This window comes from Rhamphochromis sp. 'chilingali', assembly GCF_963969265.1.
Source record: "Rhamphochromis sp. 'chilingali' genome assembly, chromosome: 4".
Lineage (NCBI taxonomy): Eukaryota > Metazoa > Chordata > Actinopteri > Cichliformes > Cichlidae > Rhamphochromis > Rhamphochromis sp. 'chilingali'.
In genome coordinates, this window is record NC_137948.1 from 3,290,031 (window position 1) to 3,315,452 (window position 25,422).

Below are 25,422 nucleotides of genomic sequence, written 5' to 3' on the forward strand. Positions count from 1 at the left end.
ACTTTTGTTCTGGCTCTTACTTTACAAGCATTATGATTTTTCTTTAACAGATACTCTATTCTAGCTTCTTTCAGCCCACTGTAAAGGAGGATTTCAATACAACGCAATGATTAAACTCACTTGCAAACACTTTTGATGTGATGACATCTATATGAGGGTGCAGCAGAGCTCCTTCTCCCTCAGACTGATTCAACCTCACTGCCATAAAGAACGCTTTAGGAAATCTTTCCTACAGATTGAAGCATGCTTTTGTATTATACCTTCATGCTGCTGTTTTTTTAGTTATACATATTATTTATTAATCCAATTTGCACTTCTTCTTCATTGTTTTTAACTACGTTTTTGTTTGTTTTTATCACACTGCAAGAATTTGTTTACAACAGTCTCATAGTATAAACCTCTTACTTTGTTGTTTATTTGTTGTGTATTGTACACTGTACGATTTTATTCTTTATCATGCTGCTGTAACACAAAAGTTTAACCTTGTGGGATCAATAAAGCATCTATCTGTCTATTAAAGTAGGCTGTACTCCCCTTAGGTGCAGCATGTGTGCATGCAGGTTCACCTTCACGGTTTTCTGGGTAACTAAGGTTTTATTAATTTCACTCTTGCTTTATCCACTTTGACAGCTCGCAGTAAAAACTGTCAGCTGTAAAAGTCTCGCGTGGGCTTTAATAAATTCCTCCCTGTACGCTTGAATCTCAGGACCCGTGTTACCGGTTTCAACCACCAGGGGGAGACATCGTGCCGTGCGCTCTGTTGATTCCCGGAAGTTGTGACAGTGTGCTCCCCAACACAACCACAACAATGAAAGCTATCATTCAGAGAGTCACGAAGGCGAGTGTGACAGGTAAGCTTTAACCTGAGCGCGGCTGCTGCATTTTAAGAATGTATTTAAACTCGAGCCTGCTCACAGCTTCCGCTCGTTTCCGTCGCTGACACGTCGCCTTAGCTAAGCTAGCAGGGTTAGCATTAGCCAGCAGAGTGAATGCAGAATGAATGCAGCAGAGCTGTTGTCTCTCCAGCTGTCAGCCGCTGCTGGAGCTCAGAGGGGCGTGATAGCAGTGAACATGTCCTGTATGTCTGCGGGGCTGACGGCTGAGCGACAGACGTCACGGCTGGCGACTGTTCTCCGACAGCCGGCCACCTGTCAGCCTCTGCTAGCTGCCGGTGTGCAACAGTAACAACAGCTGGAGGGCAAACAGTTCACAAAAACACGCTCATATATGCGTGGTTACATTTTATTTCTCAGTCTATATTATTTTCTCACGCTACGAAAGTGCGTTTAAAAATGTCTACAGTGCTGATTTAACCGGTCAGTTTTTATTTTTCTACTAAATATGCTTAAAAAGTACAAAGTCAAGTCACAATTCTCACAATCTATCGCAATAAAGAAAATCAGTCAAATCCATCTTCATGTTTATTGTGTGGGAAACATGACGTCCTCTAGAGCTCTCTACAGTGGATCATCATTTGATCCTACCCTAGTATCTGTCACACCAACCCTCTGTACGTCCTCCTTCACTACATCCATGAGTCTTCTCTGTGGTCTTCCTCTCGTCTTCCTGCCTGGCAGCTCCATCTTCAGCATCCTTTGTCCAGTATATACAGCATGACTCTTAGTAGCTAGAAGAGCAGAGGTTAGAGCAGCTGGCCAGTAAGCAACAGGCTGCTGGTGTGAGTCTCTGTTCAGATGCTGACATCTCTGACATGGCTCATTTTGTCATGTAAAAAAATAAGTAAAATGAACAAAAAGCTGAAGAAACTAATTTTAAAGACACAAATTTGATGGTTTCTACAGTTTGAATAATGGCAAGAATTGATGTTTGCACATATCTTCTGTAGGGCATGCATCTGTGTGAGAGATTACATTGAATGGATTCTGAGACATGCGTTGGTATAATTTCGCTGCTTCGGTGCACAGAAGGCCAAAGTGACCCTCAGACAGTCAAGTAGAACGCGTTTACCGCTAGGTTTAAATCAGTTCCAAGTATCCAAGACGAAAAACAAATTCACTGCAGTTGCAAATATCCACACATGTCCAAAGCTGCCTGTAATGCTTTTATAGAAACTTGAAAATGAACAAATTTTGAGGATGTAAAAACATAAAATCTCCTTTGTCTGATTTCTTCAAGTTGGTTGTGATCTCTGTGGGCACGGCGTTGCCTGATATCTCTGTGCCAGTGTTCATTTTGTTGTGCTTTCTTGCAGTGGGCGAGGAGCAGATCAGCTCGATCGGACGTGGACTGTGTGTGCTGCTGGGCATATCTGTGGAGGACACGCAGAGGGATGCTGAGTACATGTGAGTGCAGAAAGCAGAAAGTACACCCTGAGATCTCAAACACTGTAATTTCATCATAAAAAGAAGGGAAATCTAAATAAACTAAAAGCACACAGTCAAAATAATAAAACATTTATGCAAAAATTAAATGTCTTCAATGATTCTGATCCGGTCGATCTACGTCCCTGCCCTCACCTATGGCCACGAGCTGTGGGTAGTGACCGAAAGAACGAGATCGCGGATACAAGCGGCAGAAATGAGCTTCCTCCGAAGGGTGGCTGGCCTCTCCCTTAGAGATAGGGTGAGAAGTTCGGCCATCCGGGAGGGGCTCAGAGTAGAGCCGCTGCTGCTCCACATCAAAAGGAGCCAGCTGAGGTGGTTCAGGCATCTGACAAGGATGCCCCCTGGGTGAGGTGTCCCGGGCATGTCCCACCGGGAGGAGGCCCCGGGGCAGACCCAGGACACGCTGGAGAGATTATATCTCTCGGCTGGCCTGGGAACGCCTTGGTGTTCCCCCGGATAAGCTGGAGGAGGTGGCTGGGGAGAGGGAGGTCTGGGCTTCTCTGCTTAGGCTGCTGCCCCCGCGACCCGGCCTCGGATAAAGCAGATGAAGATGGATGGATGGCTATTGTCACCGTTGACTGAATTGAAAACAGAAAGTGTAAAATAAATAAAAACAAAGATTAATATAAAATACAGAAGTGTAGGAGAGGCTGCTTACTGTGTTGTTCTCATCTTTGTGTTTTCAGGGTGCGTAAGATCCTGAACCTGAGGCTGTTTGAGGACGAGCACGGCCGAGCGTGGAGCAAAAGTGTCATGGAGCGAGACTTTGAGGTTCTGTGTGTGAGCCAGTTCACCCTGCAGTGCATCCTGAAGGGCAACAAGCCGGACTTCCACTCGGCCATGCCCGCAGAACTCGCTCAGCCTTTCTACGACAGCATGCTGGAGAACATGAGGAGCACCCACAAACCGGAGCTCATTAAAGGTGGGTCAAACAGAGGCGTAGGGCCACGTCAGCAAAGCCTTCTTTTTGACTATAAAACACTGTGACTGAAAGCTGTGGACACCGGTTTGACTCTTTAAACTGCAGTAGCAGTTTAAGATTAAAATCTTTATTAAAAGCAGCTGTTAATGGGACTCTGATGTGAAGCGAGTCAGATTAATGTTAGACGTGTGCGACTAATCGAGTCTAAGATCGCTGCTTTGTTAGTCGGTTAAACAGATTGTTCCTACTTTATTGATGCGTGTCAGCAGTTGGCAAAAGCTGCGACTCTAACGACCAGCAGAGCCTCTTCCTCTCTGGTATGGTACGATGTGAAGGGTCAGACATGAACTATAAACCACTGCAATACTTTGAAGTAGGAAATGAGTGGCTGTGTGAGAGGCGTGTGGATGCCAGCCTGCAGAGAGTGAAGGTTAAAGTTAGCACTGCTAACGTTAGCTGTTAAACAGCCATGTTTAGCCTCGTGCTTGGGCTGGGTTCAGTTTTAAATGCTTTCAGTGTGTTTGCTGACTAGTTGACTACATCCCTAGTTTGAATCTTACAATATTTAACATTAACTTTAAATAAATTCCTCCAGCTTCTCAAGTAGTTCTGTTGCTGGTGACCAGTTTACTTGTCCAAAAGTAAGAAACACTGTCCATATGAACATGTGGTTATTTAAGAGAATGAATGAAACTGAATAATATTCTTTGATAATCCAGTTATTCTCAGATGCCGCTGAGATGTGCATCTCTTTTTGCTGATGTTAACGTTGCAAACACTCAGACTGCGGTTGGATTGCTGCGTGTGCTAACATTAGCAGTGCTAGGATCCGTAGCATCCACATGCTTCTTTGGTCAAATGGTTAAATCAAACGCTAGTTTTCTCTGATAAATCGAACCAGCACCTGTCCATTTTCTACTGTAAAATGCAGACCTGCGCTGGTTTATGCAGCTGTCGTCTGCCCGACTTTCCACCTCGCTTTTTTACAACTTCCTATCACAGAGAGCGGGTCTCAGGTGTCTGCGGGTGCTACAGATGTTGGAGGATAGTGTTGTTAAATTACAGGACGAGCCGGTGACCAGTAATGTACGTTCATAAAAAGGGAAGAAGAATTGCTTTAACTGACTTGTGGTGCTCAATAATGATGTTTAATCGTCTAATCGACTATTTCTAAACATCCATAATATCACAAGACATGCATGCATGCAGCAAGAAGAACAAAAGCTGTGCTCATGTTTATGCAGGTGGCTCAGTAACATTTCATTAACACATGATGTAGGACTTTGGAATTGATGCCATAGGTGTGTCTGCAAGCAGGCTGAGGGGTAGCACCGATGGTTGCAGGTATTTTCAGGTTTGTTATAAAGCATGCTTCATCTCGATGAACCCTCTGCTCCACCTGAGTGTCAGATTCATCCAGAGATCACACAGTTCCCTGTAATTTCCAGCAGAAGAGTAAAAAACATATCATACCCATCAGCTGCTTACCTTTAATCTGAATTGTCATGCTGTGTGTGAAGAAAAACGGCTGCGTGAAACCTTCACGCTGATATTTTGGTTAGCGGGTTACCCGCTCCCTCGTCAGGCCTGCTTGTTGTGGAGCTGCTAATTTGTGCTGCTTTAGTTAAAAAGCTGGTCATTAATGAAATGAACTAGCTGCACTCTAATTAGCACATAGCTATTTCATCCTCAACGCTCAACGCCCCTCTCAGTAAATCCAGCCCTTCATCATCTTCACTGCCCCACTTTAAAGTCCTCTGATTTTTGCCCCCTGCTGGAGTTTAGGTCTGGATATTGATATTGAGCTGATAGCTGCTGTTTCTAGCTAAGATGGATTATTTTAATTAAAAAAAATAGCCACAGTCTGTTGGCGGTCTTTTCAGAGACCAGTCTTAATAGAGTCCCAGGAGGCTGCAGGACGGCATGGCTGAAAAATGCCTGTTACCTGATACAAAGCTAATTGGAAACAAAAGGTCAAAGGTCACAGCTATTGCCACACACTTATGGGCCTGGACTAGTGATCCTGCTCCCTGCTATTTAATTGCCCGTATTCCCATCTCGGTGTAAGGTTACAGCAGTTTAGGCGGTGGATCATCGGTGTGGTGACGCGCTGGCAATGACGGTGGCGGTGAACTGGGTCAGCCCACCGGGGAGCAGGTGAGGAGAACACCTTGTCCCAGCGAGGGAGGTGTAGGGCTTCTTAATTAGGAAGCCTTCCGCCTCCCCCTCCAGAGAGAAAATGTGATGATGCAGCGCTTTTTCCACCGCGGCCCAACGGCTTCATTGTGCAGATGGTGTCATTAATCTCGTGGACTCGGTGGAAGAAAGGAGAACATTTGAGAAACTTCCTGTCCTCGCACCTCTCCGTCGCCTTTGTCCCCAATGTCTCAAAGCTCCACGTCACATCGTGAAACATCAAGTGCTGATGCCTGTAAACTGTAATCTCTATTCATTTGTCTTCCTGGTTTTATCATTGTAGATGGGAAGTTTGGGGCTCGCATGCAGGTCCACATTCAAAACGACGGACCGGTCACCATCGAACTGACATCACCGACTGGACCCACAGACCCCAAACAGGTACATCACTCGGCACGAAGCTTTAAAGACTCATCTTAATACCTCAGATACCACTGGCCGCTGCCTTTCCTCCAATGTGCAGTGCCTGCAGGAGTCTACCTGTTACCGATCACCTGTCATGTTTGTATACGAGTTAGATAACAAGGAGACCTTTCATATGCTGTTACTTGTACTGAGCAGCAACTCTCCCACTTTGTCAGATGACGTTTCAAAGTTTGCCCAAATTGCATTTTTCATGCAAGTTTTCTCCAGTGAATGATCAGAAAAAGCTCCAGTATCAATGCTTGTTTCTGTTCCTCTACATTAAAGACATGAAATTGCTGCAGTTTATTGAAACTAGGATGCGTCCCATGACAATGATGCTCAGAGGAAATCAAAATTTCACATGGATACCTCCCTGTACTTACATTAAAAAAATAAAAAATAAGGTGACTAAGAAAGCACCGATTTTCGACAGACTCCCGTCTCTCTGTACTTTGAGGGCCTGTAACTCTGGTGCATCTAATCAAGGCATGCAACATTTTTTTGAATATAGTCACACTCCAAAAAGTTACTGCACAAAAAAAAAAATTTAAAAAATCAGCTGATTCTGAGAGGGTCAGCAGGGAGGAGCTCCCTAATTTGTCAGTGTGAAGGAGTTCATTTCTATTGTACCAGCAGGTGGCGGTGTTTGCTCTCCTCTCATGTACAGACTCTTGATTCTTATGCTACAGATTTTTGTTGTTTCTTTTTTAAAATGAGTGAAATAAGAAGCATCCATTATTTATACCCTTCAGGTTTCTTGAAGTTTGTTTTATTTTTAGTTTATTTTGCTTGATTTTGTGTGATTTATACGAATACTGTTCAATATCTGACTGACTAAAATTAAATCTAAGATTTATAAAGTCATGCATCCTTAGATCTGAGTTTGAAAGAGTCACACAGAGGTTATTTTTAAAATCCACAAATGCTTCGAATTTAAGCAAAGTGAAACTCGAGGAAAGAAAACAATATAAAAATTATATCCAATAACATCTATAAATCCAGCCAGTTAAATGAATATTAGAAGTATAATACACAAAGTAGTGTGTTGTGTGGATGCGTCTGCATGTGGGAAAACCTATCATCTCACTCAAAGTCACAAACTCACAGATCATTGCTGCCCAGCTGATCGTTTTGGTTTTATAACTCACAATCTTTCATCGACTTTTTTCCACAAATGCAATAAAAATTCAACAAAATAAAGTAAAATATTAGAAAAGTAAAACACACTAAATTAGCTTACTTATTTTTACTTATTTCTTTTATTTTTTCATCCATATGAGACACCCGTGTGACTGATCTACCATTGAACAGGCCCCACGCTTTTATTTTGAAGGTTCAGTTACTGCTAACTTGCTGGCTGTAGCCCTTCATGTAAGATGTGCCCCTGTCGTTATGCTGATGTGCTCGTGGTTTGTTTCACTTGCAAAGCTAGTGCTTTTTAGGCTGGGTGTTAAGTTTGCAGAATTCCAGGATCCCAAATCCCAAATTAAGGATTCAAGAAAAACAATCTAGATTTGAGAAAGCAGAAAACAAAACTTTAAGCTCTCAGACAGCAGCCACGATTAACGTGTGTCACCCCCACGGAGCCGCACTGATTCACTGATATCTCACTATCACTCAGTCGCCTCCGTGAAGGAGCTGAAAAGTCCCCCATTTGTTTTAGGTGTGTGTGTGTGTGTGTGTGTGTGTGTGTGTGTGTGTGTGTGTGAGTGAGTGAGTGAGTGAGTGAGTGAGTGAGTGAGTGAGTGAGTGAGTGAGAGAGATAGAGAGAGAGAGACAGGGTGTTATGTGTGGGTTTGAGATGATTGGCACCATCGGCCCACATGCTCACGCTCTCCCTCTGCTGTACCTGTCCAGGCTGTAACTGTTTGCTCCAGGAAACCAGAGTCAAACCAGGATGCCTCCTTTCTAAAGGGATGGTTTTATTCTGAAAGTGTGCGCTGTGATCTGAAAGGGTTAGTATATCATTTTGATTGCATGCAGGGAGCTTTGACAGGTTTTCATGCTCGGTGCTTTTAGGGAAAGCGACATCAGTGTGGTGCTGGATGAAAAGTACATTAGCAGGTGATTCATTTTAGCTTCTGAGAAGTCTTGATATGAGTACAGAGGACCAGCTCCAGGGGACTGAAAGCACCAGAGCTGAATTAAATTAACAGTTTTGAAGCTTCATTTTCTTATTTTTTTTCTTATTATTTTACCTTTTTAAATAAACTAAAATGAAGGAAAGGTTCCAGAGCCAATCCAGGATTTTCTATTTGTTTAAAACACATAAAACAAACTTCTTTTAGCTTCATTTAGTCCTAATTTTCACCTTCACTCAAAGTGTCCCCTCAAAATATAAACTGATCTTTATTCTTAAGATCATCCTGTACCACAACCCAATGCTTCTTCAGTGACTTTGTATTTCATTGATTCTTTGCCTTTAAGTGTTTTCTCGCCACATCGCTTGTTAAGAAAACAAACACCGTTACAGGACGGCTGTGAAAATCTGAACTGTGAACAGAGATGTACTTCATAAATTTATCCCCAAATCCTGCTACATCTGTAAATCTTCATCTTCCTCCTGCCTGTTTTTGCAAAATGTCCCTTTTTTTTTTTTTTTTAAAGCAAGCTATTTTTATAAAACCAATTAACACTGCAGCAGATGATTTATTAACATGCAGCTGTAACTAATATTTATCTTTTCTTTGCAAGTCCGTTTTGCATCATTGATGCATTTTTGCTTTCTTTCATTTTTTAATTGAAGCAAAAACTTTGCTGATTGATCAGTTTGTCAGGTTTTAATTTCAGTCACAATTTTTGTGTTTCGACAACTATTAAAACAAGATAACTGAGATCAAATTCTTATTTTGAAGAAAAGTCCAGGTTCACTCCTCATTTTTTTTAAGGCTGGATCAAGCTACATGATCATGGTCTCATTCGTGATTTGTTCAACTTTGGATTTACTCGATTTTCTCTGCAGTGATTCTGTGAACGAGTCATGAAATGGTTTTTTTTTGGGGGGGGGTTTGTGCATTTAACCGCTGATTTATGAATGAATAAGAGTCAAGTAATGGAGATAGAAATCAGTGCAAAAGTGGACGGTCTCCTGCAGCGACAGGATGTTTCTCAGCTCCTTCTGCCACCAGAACGAGCTTCGTGCAGCCTTCCTGAATTCTGCTCACTTCTGTGGAGCCCAGTTAGCGTCCTTATGCCTTGGCTGCAGGCAGGCTTTGGCTGCTCTCCCCTTGGTGGACTTGGCTTGCTTGCCCAAAGGGAGGGATATTAAGCAGTCCTCAGAATTTTAATCTTGTCTGTTTGGGATGTTTTGCTGTGGGGGCTGAGGAACCAAAGCCAAGACTGAACATGAGGGATAAAAGGCCAGCCAATAGGCTACGCTTGGCACGGGGTGGGAAATGAAGCAACAGCCAGCAGACACTGTTCCTTTCTTTCCATGAATCAGGGATTTAGTCCACCACAGGGTCAAGCGGCCAGCAAACAATAGAGTTATCCAGAGCAATGAAAATCATCCAGTTTTGGATGTTCTCTTTGGGAAGCTGGAGGCTGCAGCCCGATGGCAGAGGGCTCCAGAGTTTTTCTGTTTGTTCACCTTACTGTTGGTGCATTTTGATTTAGGCTGTGGGCTGAAACCCAACATTCACAGGAGTTACATAATGTTTGATCATGCTAAGCTTTCACTGGGTTGGAGATCAGAGTTTTGGGTTTGGACGGAGCTTTAGTGTTGGAGTTATAAACAGATATCTTTGTGCACTACCACGGTGTTATATCAAACAATCAAGATGTGACTGAAGCACAGCTTTAATTCAAGGGGATTAACAAAAGTATTGTATTAACTGTTTAGAATTTTTTTTAAAATGTACATAGACGCCATTTTCAGAGGTTTAAAAGCAATTGAGTTGACCTACAACCAGTGTTATGGACATGTGAGGAGTTCATTCAAGTGTTGAACTTATATTTGGTAACAGTTCACTGGAACTCTGAATGTGAGGTCCAAAGAGATGGAGATGCAAGAGAAGGAAACAATAATTAGACTGAAGGACAAAATGCACCTATTAGAGAGAGCAAACACATCAGCAGTGTTAAAAATTAACATTCTTACAAAGATGAAATGCACCAATCAGCTCAGCAATCACAAAAGGCCTGAAGGACCACAGAAGACTACAAAAGTACATGATGACAGAACGATTTTCACGGTTAAGAAAAAAACATCTAAGTCAAGAACACTCTCGAGTAGGTAGACGCATCTCTTTCAGTCTACAATCAATTGAAATGAAATGCAGAGGAAACCAGTCGTTTACAGCTAGATGCAAACCGCTGGTTACACAGGAAGAACGGGGAGGCTTGATTAGATTTGTACATTTGTACAGATTTGTACAACTCCCAGGCCACGGACCGGTACTGGTCTGTGAGTCATTTGGTACCAGGCCGCGAGAGTTGAAGCTCGGATGTGAAATTGATGGTTTTCAGGGTTTTTATCGTTTTTATCTGTAACTTGGTTTCTCTGGGTCTTTTCCCGTGTGTTATGAATAAATCTTCCCTTTTTTGGTACCGGTACTGGTTTTATCTTGTTGTATTTATCCACGACACCTTAAAGGCTGGTCCGTGAAAATATTGTCAGACATAAACCGGTCCGCGACGCAAAAAAAGTTGGGGAACGCTGTTTTAGACGACACGGTTCTGGAAAAAATAATTCTTTGAAAAGAAGAAACAAAGATTAACTTGTGAAAGAATGACAAGTGTGGAGAAGAAGAGGAACAGCTCCTGATCTAAAGCATACCACATCATCTGTCAAACACATTGGAGGTCACATTATTGCATGCGCGTGTGGAACCATGTCATTTGCTTTTATTGATGACGTGAGTGCTGATAGGAGCAGCAGGATGGATTTTGGAGTGTGCAGGGCTGCACTCTGCTCAGATTCAGCCAACTGCTGCAGAACTGATTAGACCGAGCTTCCCAGTGCCAGTGGATAATGACCCAAAGCAAACTGTAAAAGGAACCTGAGAGATCTCTAAGGCAAAGAAATGGGATATTCTTTGATGGCCAAGTTAACCACCTGATCTCAACCCAATAGAGCATGCTGTTCAGTTATTAACTGGATGCAGAGAGACCCACAAACAAGCAGCAACTGGAGGCATAATTAGCAAAATGGTGTCACTTTCCAGATACTCACTGATCTGACCGATATCATCAACAAAGACAACAGCAGGCCTAGTTTCTTACCACAGCATGTTAATGGGTTCAGCTGGGAATAACAGTCTTTTTTGTACTCGTTGAATAATGTAATGTCTTATGCAATGCTTTGGATTTTTAAGATGACATGTAGTTCATAAATATTTCTCCTACAACCATAAAAGTTTTACCATCTGTGTTTCCAGACTATCTTGGATGTCAGGTAGCATACCTACTTCATCATCACTGTGGAGTGATGTTTATGAACCGTGAAGATGAGGGAGGAGCAGTTTTTGATCAGTAGAGTTGTCTGACTAGTTGTGCTGAGTGGCAGCATGAAGGGCTATTTTGAAAAGAGGGAGTGCGTGCAGTCACAACAATAGACTCATTGAGGGGATCATATGACAGCTCGGAATAGCTCTGAATGCCGAGAGAATAGAAGTAGTCATGTATCACAAATGTGGAGTGCTGGCACGGGCCTCTTTTTCTTTGTTTAATTAATTGTTGTAATTGTCATGCATGTCAGGATCTTTGGGTGAATACTGAGCATACTGCAAAGGTCATGATCTGCAAGTCATGATGCAGCATGTTCATGGTGGGACCACAGAGCCACCAGGAGGCCCAGATGAGTCAGGTTTCAGTCGCAGAGTAGGAAAAGGGAAATGTTACAGTTTTAGAAATAAGAATCCATAAATTATTATTACTTATTCTAACTATCCTCTGTCTACGATGTAATGTGACCGGGTTGTTTGTCTGCTTGTTAGCAGGTGGGGGGAAAAAAGCTTATGGCCAGACTTGCATGAAAATATTATTCTTAGGAGCTGGACTCGATCGAAATCTGGATCTGGATTCAGGAATATTTGGAAGGATTCTTTTTGATTACATCATCTACGGCTCACATTACCTGTGGTGTACCACAAGGATCAGTCTTAGGGCCTATTTAACTTTCTACTTATATGCTTCCACTTGTGTAAATTTTACAAAACCACAATGTGTGTGTCCCGTGAGAGCTCTGATCTTAAAAGCTTAGCTGCTGTTTTAAACTGCTTGTTGTCTTTCTGACCCAGCCGTTTTGCTTTCTTGTATTTTCTCAGCTATCAAAGCAGGAAAAGCAGCAGCAGAGGAAAGAGAAGACGCGCTCCAAGGGTCCCTCAGAGTCCGGCAGGGAGAAGGGCGCCCAGCGTTCTCGACAGGACCCCAACGCCAGCAGTGGGGCAGAGGGGGACGTGTCTTCGGAGAGGGAGCCTTAGGTCATCAAGGTGAACGGGAAATATGCACACACACACATGCAGTCAGGTACAGTTACGCTCAGGCGTGTCTGTCTAATTTAGTCTTTAGAATTTGTCAATCATTTCCCACTAAATAAAGGCTCATCTTAAAGGGGACGCCCCATGCTGTTATCTGTTATCAGTCTGTGCACAAAGAGCACCTGTGAGACAAAAGCTCAGGCTTCACACTGCTCTAACCGCTCAGTTTCACATTGTTTTTCTACTCTTGCAAATATATGATGTCATAGAAGGAGGATGTGGTTATCTCAGGCACACGGCTCTGACTGTAAGTAAAAGGCTTGCACGCACCTGCTGTTCATACTTTCTACACAATATTCAAAAACAATTTAAACAAAAAAAGTTGACATTTCTAGTCTAATTCTAACTCTTAGTATTTGCTTCTGCACAGTCGTCATCTCAGAGCTGCAGTTATTGTTTTTTTGGCCGTTGTGGAGGCAGCTCCCACAACTTTGGAGTAGTGATGTAACCTGGAAAGCTCCTCCAGCCTTGGCAGAAGGAAGTTCATAAATTGATCCAAGAAATTAAAGAAACAAACCAAGTGTAAATATGGAAACGTGTCTGCCAAGGCTGGTACCACTGAAACTTCATTAGAGCCACAACAGGACAGCTTGCCGGCCGACTTAATTACCCTGCATGCTCGTCCACGCACGTCACTTTGTTTATGTGTGTGCAAGGTTGTGGGTAGTTGTGTTTAGTGTGCGGTTCTCCTGGAAAGGTCACAGCAAACAGGATATCAAGCTCATAAAATGGCTTTTTACTTGCTGCAACAGCTTTTAGTGACCATATGGAGAGCTGAGCGTCTGGGCTGGCGTGTCTTTTCTGCTCGACTTTTTTTGGGAGGGTGGGGGTTTGGAAACGGTACGGGAGGATGATGCATTGTGAGCCAGAAAGTATCCCAGGATGGAGATCTGTGATGGAGTTGTTTCAGGCACATAATTAATTTAAAAACAAGCTTTTAAAATTAGTCATGTTTTGGAAATTTGGAAGGAGGTGGAGTTTTTTAATAACTCACCTGCTTGCATTTTTGTAAAACTCAGAGTTAGCGATGTGGCTACTTTGAGGTGTGTGCTAACACAGCTGTAAGCACTAGCTGTCTGCTAAGCCTCACATCTGCTAGTTAGTGACTTCTTATTATTAGTTGGATAATAGTAAATCTGCTGTGTTGCGCAGACCATCAAAGACCACCTGGGTTATGGGAAGTGAAATTGCAGTATTTTAGGTAGTGGATCGGTACAAACCCCACTGGGATAGTTGGGACACTTCCTGAAAATCCAAGAAAAACTAAAACCTGATTCTCCTCCTCATGATGTGCTGGATATTTTCAAAGGGAGACAGATCAGGACTGCAGTCAAGCACACAGACTCCATGTCTACGAAGCCAGGTTTTTCCAATGAGGCCTGGCATTGTCCTACACACGGAGTTCCTGGGAAAAGACGATAATTTCCTGATGGGAGCATATGTCTGTCTAAAATTCCTCCTCCTCGTAGTGCCTTCACATATGTGCAAAGCCCCCATGCTACGGGCACTGGTGCACGTTGAGCCGTGAACTCATGTGACCACAGGACACGTTTCCATTGTTGCTCGCTCCATCTCGGATGAGCTTGGGCCCAGAACTCACTGATGTTTCTGCACAAAGTTGTTGGAGTGTGTTGCAAGCATCTAAATGTGTTTAAGAGATAAAATTAAGTTTAAGTGGAAAAAACATTTAAAATCTTTTCTTTGTCCTTTTGTCTGTTAAATAAATGTTCAAGTGTATGACGAAAAAGCCGATTTTAGTTTTATTCCCAATTTTTCTGGAAATCTGGTGTATCTGTATGTATATAATGCTTTACTACTTATACTGAGCAGTCAAATCATTTCTAAACTGCAGTATTTTTTGTATAACTCTATTTATGGAAACAGAGTTATACCTTTAAACAGCATTTCCTGTGCTTACCTGGTTTTAGGTCCTTTTAAATTTGCTGAAACTCTGAGAACAAAATGGCTTTGCATCTGTGCAAGATCATTTTTGTCTTTTGCACTGTCAACAAATGCAGTCACCTCCCAAAAATAGTTATGTCCCATTTATAATATTAGTGTATGGTGTCATGTGCAATATGGCGCCCTTAAATCTGCAGTGAGAAGCAGTTACAGTTGTTCTTGTTTTCCACATCTCCCTTTTTCCATCTGTGCCTGATCTCTTTGTTTTTGTTGACATTGCGGTGAAACTCAGCAACCTTCATGAGAGACAGACCCGTTTGTTTCTCATTTTGTGCTTCTTATTGCAGTGTTGGGGGTGGTTTGGTGTGGGGGGGTATGTTTTGGGGGGTTGTTCTTATTTGCCTTGAGTATTTGTTTACTAGTGCAAAAACAGACGAGTTCTGGGAGAACAGAGATGGGGAGGCATTGAGTCAGCTCTCTCTGTGTCCCCCTCTGCTCTCCCTGCTGAGGCTGCAGGCTCCTGCAGCACAGCTCCTCTCCCTCTGTGAACCCTCTGGCAGACGTGCATTAATGGATATGCCCTCAAACTGGCAGCAATGCTTCCTGATCCTTGTGCTCAAAGATGGGGCAGTGCAGTTAGCTGCATTCAGACAAAAGCATGACTGACACCAGAGAGGTGAGATTAATGGGTTGGTGAGGTATCACAAGCTTAAATCAGTTTCACTGTCACGAAGGTGGCTCTCATTACCATAGTAACTTAAGTTGAACACATAAGCTGGTCTGGAGCAAGTAATGTCAATCACATGGCAGCAACTCAATGCATTTAAGCATGCTGACCTGCTGAAGTGCAACCTGAGCTGGGCTGGTCGGCTTCAGAAACTGCTGATCTGAACTGCAGAAGAGTATCTCTCAGTGTACAGCACATCAAACCTTGAAGCTGATGGGCCACAGCAGCAGAAGACCACACCCTCTGGCAATTTAGCCTGAGAGCGTGAATCCATCAATGGTTCAGGCTGCTACTAGTGTAATGGTGTGGGAGATGCCAACAATGCTTAGTACCAACTGAGATAACCAACTAAAAACCGATAAAAACCCTGAAAACTATACATTTCACACCCGAGCTTCAACTCTCGCGGCCCGGTACCAAACGATTCACGGGGGTTGGGGATTGCTGGCCTACCTGGGTGCTGTTGCCGAGCATCTTCTGATGGCTCATTCCAGCAGCTCACATCATCTGAGTTCACTGTGCTCAAGTTGTCACAAAGGTCACCAAATCTAAATCCAGTAGAACACCTTTGGGTGTTCATTTGACAAATCTGGAGCTACTGTGTGATGCTGTCGTGTTGATGTGGACAAAATCTCTGAGGAAAGCTTCCAGCGGTTTGTTGAATCTGTGTCATGTTGAGTTAAGGCAGGTTTAAAGGCAAACAAGGGGCCAACCCTGTACTACAAAGGTGTGTCTAATGAAGTGGACACTAAATGTAAAATCTATTGAGGAAATATGTGGTGTAGAAGTAATCCGTAGAGTCGAACCTTACTGACGTCTCTCGATTGGAGTAGGCGGCACTCAGTCACTTTTGAGCAGGAGATTATGACACGCCAAACACCCTGAGCCAGAAGCGGAAAACCTGATCCCAAAGTTTTAGACTTTTATTGACTAAATCAGCATTTTCATATCTTGTATGGGGAAAAAAACTCTGGAGTGATCCTCATCCAGTCACCTGATAGCTGCTGTTAGCTTCTAATGGCTTAAAACCTCCATCAAAACATCTGCAGGTGCAATGTTATTATGTCCTCCCTGAACTCCTCCACAGCGGGGGAGGATGCAGTGTAATCCTCAGGTTTTGGAGGCTTCAGCACCTTGTTACATAAGGTCTGACCAGAAGCCAGGGATGAGGGGGAAATGTGAGAGGAAAGGGAGTGGTTTTTTGTTTTTGTTTTTTTTTTGATAAGGTGACTGTTATTTGGATTTTGGAGTGAGAGAGTGCACACACAGCACCTCGGGAAGTGTGTGTGCTGTAGTGAAAGAGAGGGATGGGTGGAAGAAAGAGGAAAAAGGACAGCGGCCTTGCTTGCTTAGCTCTGTAGCTGCATGTTTTATAGAGAGAACTGGTGCTCCCCAGGTTTGCTTTGCGTGACTTAAACATGAGCCGTGCTCGACTTCCATCGAATAATTTGCGACAGCCCTCCATTATCTTCTCTGCTCGTCCTTCCTGTCTGCAACGCTCTAATTTCAAAATAGAGTTATGTTAAGTTATCAGTACAGGAAGGTTTCAGCTGCTGTGAAGAGGTTCCAGCTGTAGCTGTTCTCAGGACTGTCGGAGATGTTCACACCACACGTAACTGCATCTTTAAATTTAGCTTTCATTGCTACCGTCAGCGTTTTTGTGCAGATCTTTTAATATGATGCAGACTTTTGAATTTGTCTGTTCACCTAAAATGGAAGCTGCACTTTAAACCTCCAGGAATTTTTACTTCTTTTCATTTTAACAGGAATAAAATGGGAAAGTAACAAATAAGGCCAAAGTCTGTGGGGGGGGGAAGCGTCCATGCTTAGCTTTGAATGGCTTATTTTAGTCCATAAAGATATTGCTGTCGATATAATCTTGCTTTTTGTGTTAGTTGGTTTTTAAAGATTTATCTTAAAGATTTTTAGTCTTAATCTGACCAGACATGAAAGCAGAGAGAGAGGGGTAGGAAACCACACCCCTGCAGTGGCTTTTAGTATATAGGTCCCCCACTCAAACCATAGACCATCTTTTAGAAAAGATTATTCTTTTTTTGTACCAATTTGGGCTTTAGATTGTGATCTTTGGAGTGTCCCAGTCCATAAATACCATAATCTGTGCAGATTAGGTCCGTGTGTGTCTGCTGTCTGAGCAGGATGGAGCTCAGGATTAAACCATTGTCTTTTTTATGCCCTACATTGTTATTTTATTTTAATTTTCTTGAGGTATCAAAACCCGATGTCATCATTTCTTGATTTTAGTTATCTTGGCTGGAGCTGAATACACAGCTCCAGCCAAGATAACTAAAAACGAGACTTCACCCAACAAAATTCCTAGTGGATAAACCAACTATGAGCATATCATAAGAATCTCATGTCATATCATAAGAATCTCATTCACAGGTATGTTTCATCTGTTTTCTGATAATAAATATATTATTAAAAGAAAACAAAAAGACCTGCGAGCTTCTATCCTTCAAGCTCGGGTCCTCTACCAGAGGCCTGGGACCTTGAGGGTCCTGCGCAGTATCTTAGCTGCTCCCAGGACTGCGCTCTTCTGGACAGAGATCTCTGATGTTGTTCCCGGGATCTGCTGGAGCCACTCGCCTAGCTTGGGAGTCACTGCACCGAGTGGTCCGATTACCACTGGGAGCACCGTTACCTTCACCCTCCGCATCTTCTCCATCTCTTCTCTGAGCCCTTGGTACTTCTCCAGCTTCTCATGCTCCTTCTTTCTGATGTTGCTGTCATTGGGAACCGCTACATCGATCACTACGGCCGTCTTCTTCTGTTTGTCTACCACCACTATGTCCGGTTGGTTAGCCACCACCATTTTGTCCGTCTGTATCTGGAAGTCCCACAGGATCTTAGCTCGGTCATTCTCCACCACCCTAGGCAGCATCTCCCATTTTGACCTTAGGACTTCCAGGTTATACTCAGCACAGATGTTTCTGTATGCTATGCCAGCCACTTGGTTATGGCGTTCCATGTATGCCCTGTCTGAGAAGGCAGCTGGATAGCGTGGTAGTAAGACTTGCACACCTTTGGAACGGGAGTTGTGGGTTTGATTCCCGAATGCTAACCAAGCCTACCTCAGACATGAGCGAGAGAGATAAATATGAAGCTGAACCGGGGGGTGAAATTGATTTCATTGTAGTTCTTAACAGAGCTTAAATGTGTTTTTCATCCTGAACTTTCACATGGATATTTTCTGCCCAATAAATATGCTTTGAGGACTCAAAAAGGCTTAAGAAAATTCCAAAGCGCTACATTTTGACTCCTATAAACATAAAGGTGCTGTAACCCTGATAATGTTGATGGTTTCAGGGTCTAATTTCACAGGGCTTAATTACATTTGCTAAAGTTGCTATGCAACAAAGATCAGCTCATCCTGTGGGGGTCACATGGGAAGATTTTTCCACATTTGGTTGATCTTCTGTAATGATGTGAATGACTGTGTAATGACTGAGAGAGTATGAAGAAAAAGAGTTTAAACTACTGCTGTTTCGTGTCTTGCAGATGTCGTACTGGGGACATGACGGTGAGCCCAGTTTCCTCAGGAAGGCCTTAAACCTCAGCGACTCTTTCACCTGATCCTGGACTGTCCTTCCTGTTTGGAAATCAGCAGGATTCGTTCAGCCTGTTTCAGACATCGTCCCCTTGGCCTCTCTCCTCCACACTCAGATAGGACCGGCTACATGTAGCAAAGATGATGTCTGGCCACATGACACTGCACAGTTTTCTTAGATTTGCGAGGGGAGGGGAGGCGTGGGTGATGGCAACATCATAAAACCGTGCAGCCCAGTAGCTTTATGTGCTCGGCTTTCCTTTTCCCTTCGCTCCCTTTCTTTCCATCGTTTCATGTTTCTGCCGCCATCTGTCTCTTTGTCTTTTGCTTTCTCTCTGTCTGTTCTGACTTAGTCTCTGTTTAGAGACATGACTCTGACCCTGAAGCACAGCTCAGCTCCGAGTTTATACTGCAGGAACATCATGGTAGTGAGAATGTACCAAGCTTGTTATATATTGTGACACTTGTCAAATTTTTGAGGTCTAAGAGGTTATTTTACCTTTTTGAGTAGCAGATTTTGTTTAAGGTCAAACTGAAGTTGCTACCACCGTCTGCTCTGTAAAAGAAATGGCCCTGTTGTTTGTAGCTGGACAAGTTTACGTTTCATATGCAAAGACTTGAGATGAAACTTCTGTAAAGTCAGTCATTGGTTAGTGAAGTCCTCAAGCTCAGTCTTTTTGGCCTTACCTTCTTAATTTGAAACTAAATGTGCACCTGGATCCTGCTTTCTCCTAATTCTGGCTGTAAATTTGTAAAATGATCATCATGTTTTAGTAAAGAAGACCGAAAAATATCAGTATTTACTTTTCCTTCTTTCTTTTTTTTAAATTTCAGATCACTGATGAATTTTTCCCACACTGATTTCTGTACAAATGGACTGCTTTTTTAGCAGCTAGTTGAGTCGCCCCCTGCTGGCCTTTTGCATGGTCTTCACTTTCTGGAATCAGAAGCTACGTCACTAATAAGTAGACAGCAGTCTGCAGCAACACCCCACAAAAGCTTCAAACAACAGCCTGCATTAAATCTCCAGCTACATGTAAGCACGATGCTGCACGCCGACTTGCTAAGTTAGCTAACAAACATCCACTGGGTAAAAGCGCATTGCTAACAACATTAGTTTGGCTAACCAGCCGAGTCTTGGCTAACTACTGTCTGCTAGCAACTTAGTGACGTAGCATAAAGATGGCTGTGTATCATGTACTCATTTAGCGGCGCACATTTGTTAACATTATCTGCTTGCACTGACTCAGCTTTCACTGAAACATGAATGGTAACCAACTAACTCAGAGGCTGCCAGAGTGGATTTGATGCCCCAAATCATTATTGTCTCTTCATTAACAGAAATAAGAATAGCTTTACACTTTAAAATCACTTTGACTAGACTACAGCAGACGGAGATGTGATTTCAGTTGGACTTTAAATGCTAAAATGTGACCTGTGTCTCAGTGTGTTCCTCAATTTATTGACCCACTCAGTGGGAATGACTCTAGAAAGGGTGCTGCAGTCGATTGTAAGACCAGGATCGAGTTTCTGCGACTGCCCCATTCACCTGTGCTTTACACCTGCGGAGAGGGGCCAGCTGCACCTCACTATCAGTGTGACCGGACCAACTCTGACATCAGCTATTTATTCATGTTTCTCATTGTGACGCTGTCCTGCTGTCACTCGACAGATCTGAATGTACGTTTTGTTGTCATTTTTATAAAGGTGTAAGAAAGAAGCGTCTCTCTGTTTGTGTGTTGCATTCTGCTCATTTTAATGCAAACCGCAGGGATGCTTGGCCTTATTTCTACTTTCAGCATCACCACCTGGCCTCTGTACTGTCCCAACTTTAGTTTTCTTCTTTTTTTGGTTGGCTATTCCTGGCCAACCATGCTATACCCCTCTCATCCCTTTCCTTCTGATTTGAGATTGCGGTGGAGAGGAAGAGGAGCTGCTGCATCCTGGATATGGGAGCTATCTGAGAGGGAAGACATGACCCAGATATGTCTGCTAGCTAGCTACCTAGCCTTGGTGTTTCAAACTGCTAGAACTGCAGCTTTCCTCTGCAGTGGCTGCATTGTGATCCCAATGCCAGAGGAAGGAGGAGGTAGGCTGTGTGGGTTATTGACCAGGGGAGGGCTGGTGCAGGACAGATGTCTCGCTGTGGGGAATCACCTGTTTGCGTGTGTGGATGTGGACGTCCTGAGCTGCTGGGCAGGGCAGTGGGTGCGGTGTGAGGCGGACATGGGAAACTGGGTTAAATTCCAGGCATTCTCCTACATCTGAAGCCGCACTGTTTCTGGTTTGTCTTTTCTACAACTTATCTCACATCTTGTGTGTGTGAGCGAGTCCTTTGCCAAGCCTACTGGCTATGGAAAAACAATTTAACTGGATTTAATTTGTTGCCCCCCTCCTCCTCCCCACCCACCCACTCCTCCTCCTTCCTCTTCCCTCCTTCCCCACAGTTATTTCTTACGTCTGGGAGGTTGGGGGAATTCAGCTTGTTTAGTAACTCCGTGCCGAGTCTGATGTAGCTTTGGAGGTTAGACAGGCCCGGTTTCATGGCAGCTTAAAGGCCTCGAATCATGTTGGCATCATCACGAGAGAGTAAACAATTCCCAACTGATTTAGAAGAACGTTTTCCAGGACACATCAGAAACCGATGTAGAAGTGTCACTCGTATCCTGGTTGCCTTTAGATCACTCTGGGCTCTTTGCTCTAAAGGGTTAATAAGGCACAATGAAACCAGTTGCCTAGAGCCCTGACCACTTTTTTCCATTCTTGCTGGAAAGTTTCCAGTGCTATTTATATGAAACCTCAGGCCCCACAATCAAGCAACCCACTTGGCTGGGATCAAGTATTATCCATTATCCCGAAATTCAGCTTCACTCAAAGAGTACTGCATTAAAAAACCATCAGAAATGGCAGAGACATGCTGGAATCGGTGGTCCGTATCATCTCTGTGGACACAGAACTATCTGCAGCGAACAAGTAGGCAACATGTACAAGCAGCACCGGAGAAATCAATCCACATGACCTAACGACTGTTGTATAACCAAAGAAAATACAGCACATCTAATCTGCCCCGGATCTGATAGATGTGTAGTAAAAGACCACATATGTGAAGAGAACCAAACTGGGTTTTTTTTATTCTTTTCAAATCCATGTTCACAGGGGCCGATGTTTAGTTTTGACCATAATATCATCATATTTTAAAGTAAGATTAATACCGGTATTATTTACAGAAGCCTTGAAGGCGTAGTCAAAGTGTTCGGCTCTGTGTGAGTGAGTGGTTTAAGTGAAAACTACAACTTAAGAACTCTATACTACTATTATTGTTCAATTTTCTGTGAGTATAAGCTGTTTAATGTGGTCTTATTAAAACACAATCCCAGGAGAGGGCAGTCAACGACACAACTGAACCCATCAAACATCTGCAGCTTATCAGGAGACACAAACACACAAATACAGTGCATGGTTGCTCTTTTATTCACACTTTAATAAAGGTTTCTAATAAAAGATGGATTTGCCTTTCCTTGTTTCTGTCACATATTCACTGTTACAACACTGTACATGTATGTACTGTATCTGTACATGGTAAACATGGTAAACACGTCCAAAGTTAAAAACTGTGTGGCTCAGAGGATGAAATTTGGATCAATTTTGCGCTGTCTTCTTTTTATGAGGGGCAGTCAATCAGAAGACAGTTGGGTTGCAGGGGGGAGGAGCCAAACTGAATGTGTGCTGTGTTGTAGCTTTTGGCTCATCGTTAGCTAGCACCCTTGTATCCAGGGGTGAGGTATAAAATATGAATCCCTGTAGAGTTACTATAGATACAAAAAAAACCCCACACCTTTAAAACAGGTGATAAATTCTGTGGTAAAGTTGGAGAATTCACACGCGAGTCTGTGGGGACCCACTCACTTTCAGCCGGCCTCATGTGGCCATCAGAGGACCTGCAGCCTTGGTGGCCACTGCCTGTTTTCCACTTAGATCATTAGTTCAGACTGCAGGATACACACCTGCAGTGTGTGTCGGCTCCTGGACAGATGTGCATCTATCTCGTGGGCGTAACTTTTATAGTGGGCGTGTCCGGATGTCCTGATGTCAGCTGCTGAATTCATGGTAACTGTGACATCTTTGATATTGAACACATTTGAAACAAAAAGAATGCGTTAAGGTTCCAGTTTACTCACAAATATCGAGCCTGTGCTCATAAAAAAGGTTAATTTTTATTTTTCGTATGTTTTTCACAGAATCAGGATAAAAGCTGATTTTGGACCGAGTGTCAGTGCCGTCACTGCGCCCCCCTCCTCTTCCTCCTCCTCCTCTCAGCAGACGGACGCATCCATGGAGATCCTGTGCAGCCTTCCTCAGCATTACCACTTCCAAAACCACATTCCAACATGACATAAGAAGACAGACCGGCTTTTCTAAGCAGCAGCTCGAAGCCTTTTGGTCCGTTTCTTTCTTTCCTTTCTTTTTCTTTTTCTCAGCATCCCATTAGCGGTGCCAATCTTAACTTTCTGCCCGCTTCCTCTCTCACTTCTTTACCCGTCTCCGGGAGAGAAGTCAGTTCCCCGGGAATTAAAGGAGGTCGTTGGGTTTTCTTCTTTTCCTTTTCGCTTCTTTTTGGTACTTCTTGGATGCGCATGGATGTGGCAGCAGCGGAAGCGGGGACGTCTCTGCCGGGTATCCGACTCCGGAATCGGGCGAAGCAAGTGATGCCGAATCAGAAGAAGGTGAAAGCGCGGCGGAAACGGCGAAAGGAGCTGGTTTTAATCCAGATCTGCTTGTTCGGCGGTTTGCTCCTGGTCGTTAAAGGGTTTTCCTCCTTAGCGGAAAATTCAGGTGAGAAATCAGCGTTTGCTGAATTCGCCCTCAGCGATACAGCCTTCTCTTTTACTTCCTCCACGTGTTTGCCTTTTATTTCCTCCCCCTTTCTCCATCTAACACAGAATTTAAACACGGCATCGCGGAAACTGTAGAAATGTACAGTGTTGTAAATATTGTGTGTGTTTTTTTTACAAAACAGACACTTTATTGCTGGCTGCATTCCATTTGGTCAACAATCAGGAAACGAGGGGTGAATGAGTAGAGAAGTGAAACCTGCTAATAACTGTAATAATGATACAAGAAACAGAGAAGTAGAAATAACTGTAATGTTCAAATGTCGAATTGCTCCATGTTGTTAATATTCCTCTAACTTAGCAACTGTACCCAAACGTCATCACCCATGCGGTACAGTGCCGTATAATGCGCACTCGTGTGAGCTTCAACTATGGGAAACTATTCATGGCTGAGGAATGCAGAGGATCCTGCGTGTTCAGGTGTTTCAGCTGCAGACAGGGAAATGAGGGCAGCGAGCCCCAGGGTATATAAGCCCGCCTGCACCTCTCCAGGTTACTGCAAATGGTTATCAATCAGCCAGCCATTCCTTATTACAGACTCTGCGGTGGAGATGTTAAAAGAAGAGTCGTATAAAATAAAAGCACAGGAAGAAAGACGCGTTCATATGTAAAAGTCACCTTCCTACATAAAAGTGTGCAGTGTCTCTGCGGCTCAGTTTGGTAACGTGTGGCACCAAATCTTAAACTTGATAACCTCACAATTAAAGAACAGCCTGGAAATAAAATGATTAAAACTGCTTTAACTTCTGCAGCTACAAAGCGCTGAACCACCCCAGTCTCTTCAGTAAAATTCTCATTAGAAGTATCATACTTGAAGTCTTTGGAAACTTGCGCATATATCAAGTTAGCTTTAACTCACAGACACAAAGATCCTTATGAAACACTTCAAAACAGGGAAATCTGAGACGCCTCCTTTTGTTCTGCAAATCATGACAATACTTTTACAGGTGTTTTATGTAATATCAGCTTGCACACAATAAACAGTCTGCATACATAATATGGTTCACTGGATATTACTGATGTGGTTTGATAGGATTTCTTTTTGCTGAAATGATTTGCAGCAGCACAACATCTGCACGCCTCGACTTGATGCCTGCATGTTCCTCCTCTGTTTTTGTCTGTGTGACTCAGCTAAAGTGAGAAGTATTTATCACTTTCTGTGGACAGAAGGTCTTCGTGAATATTCATACGCTCGTGATTTGTGCATCATCGGTCCTTCCTCCCCACTGTGTTACACGCAAAAGCAGCTCTGCGAGAACAAGAGGCGACACGTTTAATGCATCTACCCTGTCCTGCTGTGTTTATGTTAACTCTTAATCAGCGCACTGGAATATCAATTAAAGTTGATTATTTATGATGCGCCTAATGAAGTTCTGCCAATTTAAGCTTGGTGTTGTGGCTCCGCAAGTGGAGCACTCACCGCCTTAATCATTCCCGCGCTTCCCTTCTTATTCCTCTCCTTCTTCTTCTTCTCCCGGTGCAAGATGGTAAAAGATACGGAGGGTGGGAGGAAGATTGCACCGCTGACACGCACACCTCAGAAAGGCCATAGTGCTTCTGCTGAGCTCTGTGAAGTATGAAATTAATTCATTGGTGTTGCTGCTTTCTTGAAGAATGTGCAGATGTAGCCACAGTGGGAGCCCCCACATTGTGCACTGTTGCTCCACCCGCCCAGAGGATTTAGTTTTGGAAAATCATGAAATTCCCCTTCAATGTATGAATTGTGGGAGATAAAGGGTAGAGGTGGAGGAGAAGGAGGAAGCACCAAATTGACACATCTGTGGAGCTCTGCTCCAGCTGTTGGCTATCTTAACATTACATAAAGAATCAAACTTTAATGTGGCAAAGAATGCAGAACAGGGCATTAAAAATAAATCAAAATGCTTGACATGCACTTTGCTATCTGCAACATCTCTATGGGCTCAAAATGTGGTCATAAATATTTTGTACTTGTAAAAAAGATTTGTATGTGTAAAAAAGATTTGT

The 25,422-nt window shown here is 43.3% G+C and overlaps 2 protein-coding genes across 3 annotated transcripts in view; both read left to right on the forward strand.

Moving 5' to 3' along the window:
* Positions 1-706: 706 nt before the first annotated feature.
* On the forward strand, positions 707-18,670 carry dtd1 (D-aminoacyl-tRNA deacylase 1). Its single transcript, XM_080881380.1, has 6 exons — positions 707-851; positions 2,213-2,303; positions 3,032-3,267; positions 5,747-5,844; positions 12,135-12,299; positions 18,496-18,670. The coding sequence occupies exons 1-5, from the start codon at positions 809-811 to the stop codon at positions 12,288-12,290; spliced, it is 624 nt and encodes a 207-aa protein (XP_080737506.1). The 5' UTR covers positions 707-808; the 3' UTR covers positions 12,291-12,299; positions 18,496-18,670.
* A 3,584-nt stretch (positions 18,671-22,254) lies between these two features.
* Positions 22,255-25,422, forward strand: part of LOC308395430 (sodium/potassium/calcium exchanger 3-like) — a 67,583-nt gene continuing 64,415 nt past the window's right edge. The window contains exons 1-2 of one of the 2 annotated variants that reach the window (XM_080880290.1): positions 22,255-22,651; positions 22,783-23,377. In XM_080880290.1, coding sequence (XP_080736416.1) covers positions 23,173-23,377 — 205 coding nt within the window. In that variant the 5' untranslated portion in view covers positions 22,255-22,651; positions 22,783-23,172. Of the gene's footprint in view, positions 23,378-25,422 lie in introns of both variants that reach the window. The other variant, XM_080880289.1, reaches the window with a different exon arrangement.

What these genes read in the sequence shown, in the direction of transcription:
- dtd1 (XM_080881380.1), top strand. Translation starts at nt 809, where the DNA reads ATGAAAGCTATCATTCAGAGAGTCACGAAGGCGAGTGTGACAG. An exon ending in CAGAGGGATGCTGAGTACAT is followed by an intron (nt 2,304 to 3,031) that starts GTGAGTGCAGAA and finishes TTGTGTTTTCAG; the next exon opens with GGTGCGTAAGATCCTGAACC. An exon ending in GACCCACAGACCCCAAACAG is followed by an intron (nt 5,845 to 12,134) that starts GTACATCACTCG and finishes GTATTTTCTCAG; the next exon opens with CTATCAAAGCAGGAAAAGCA.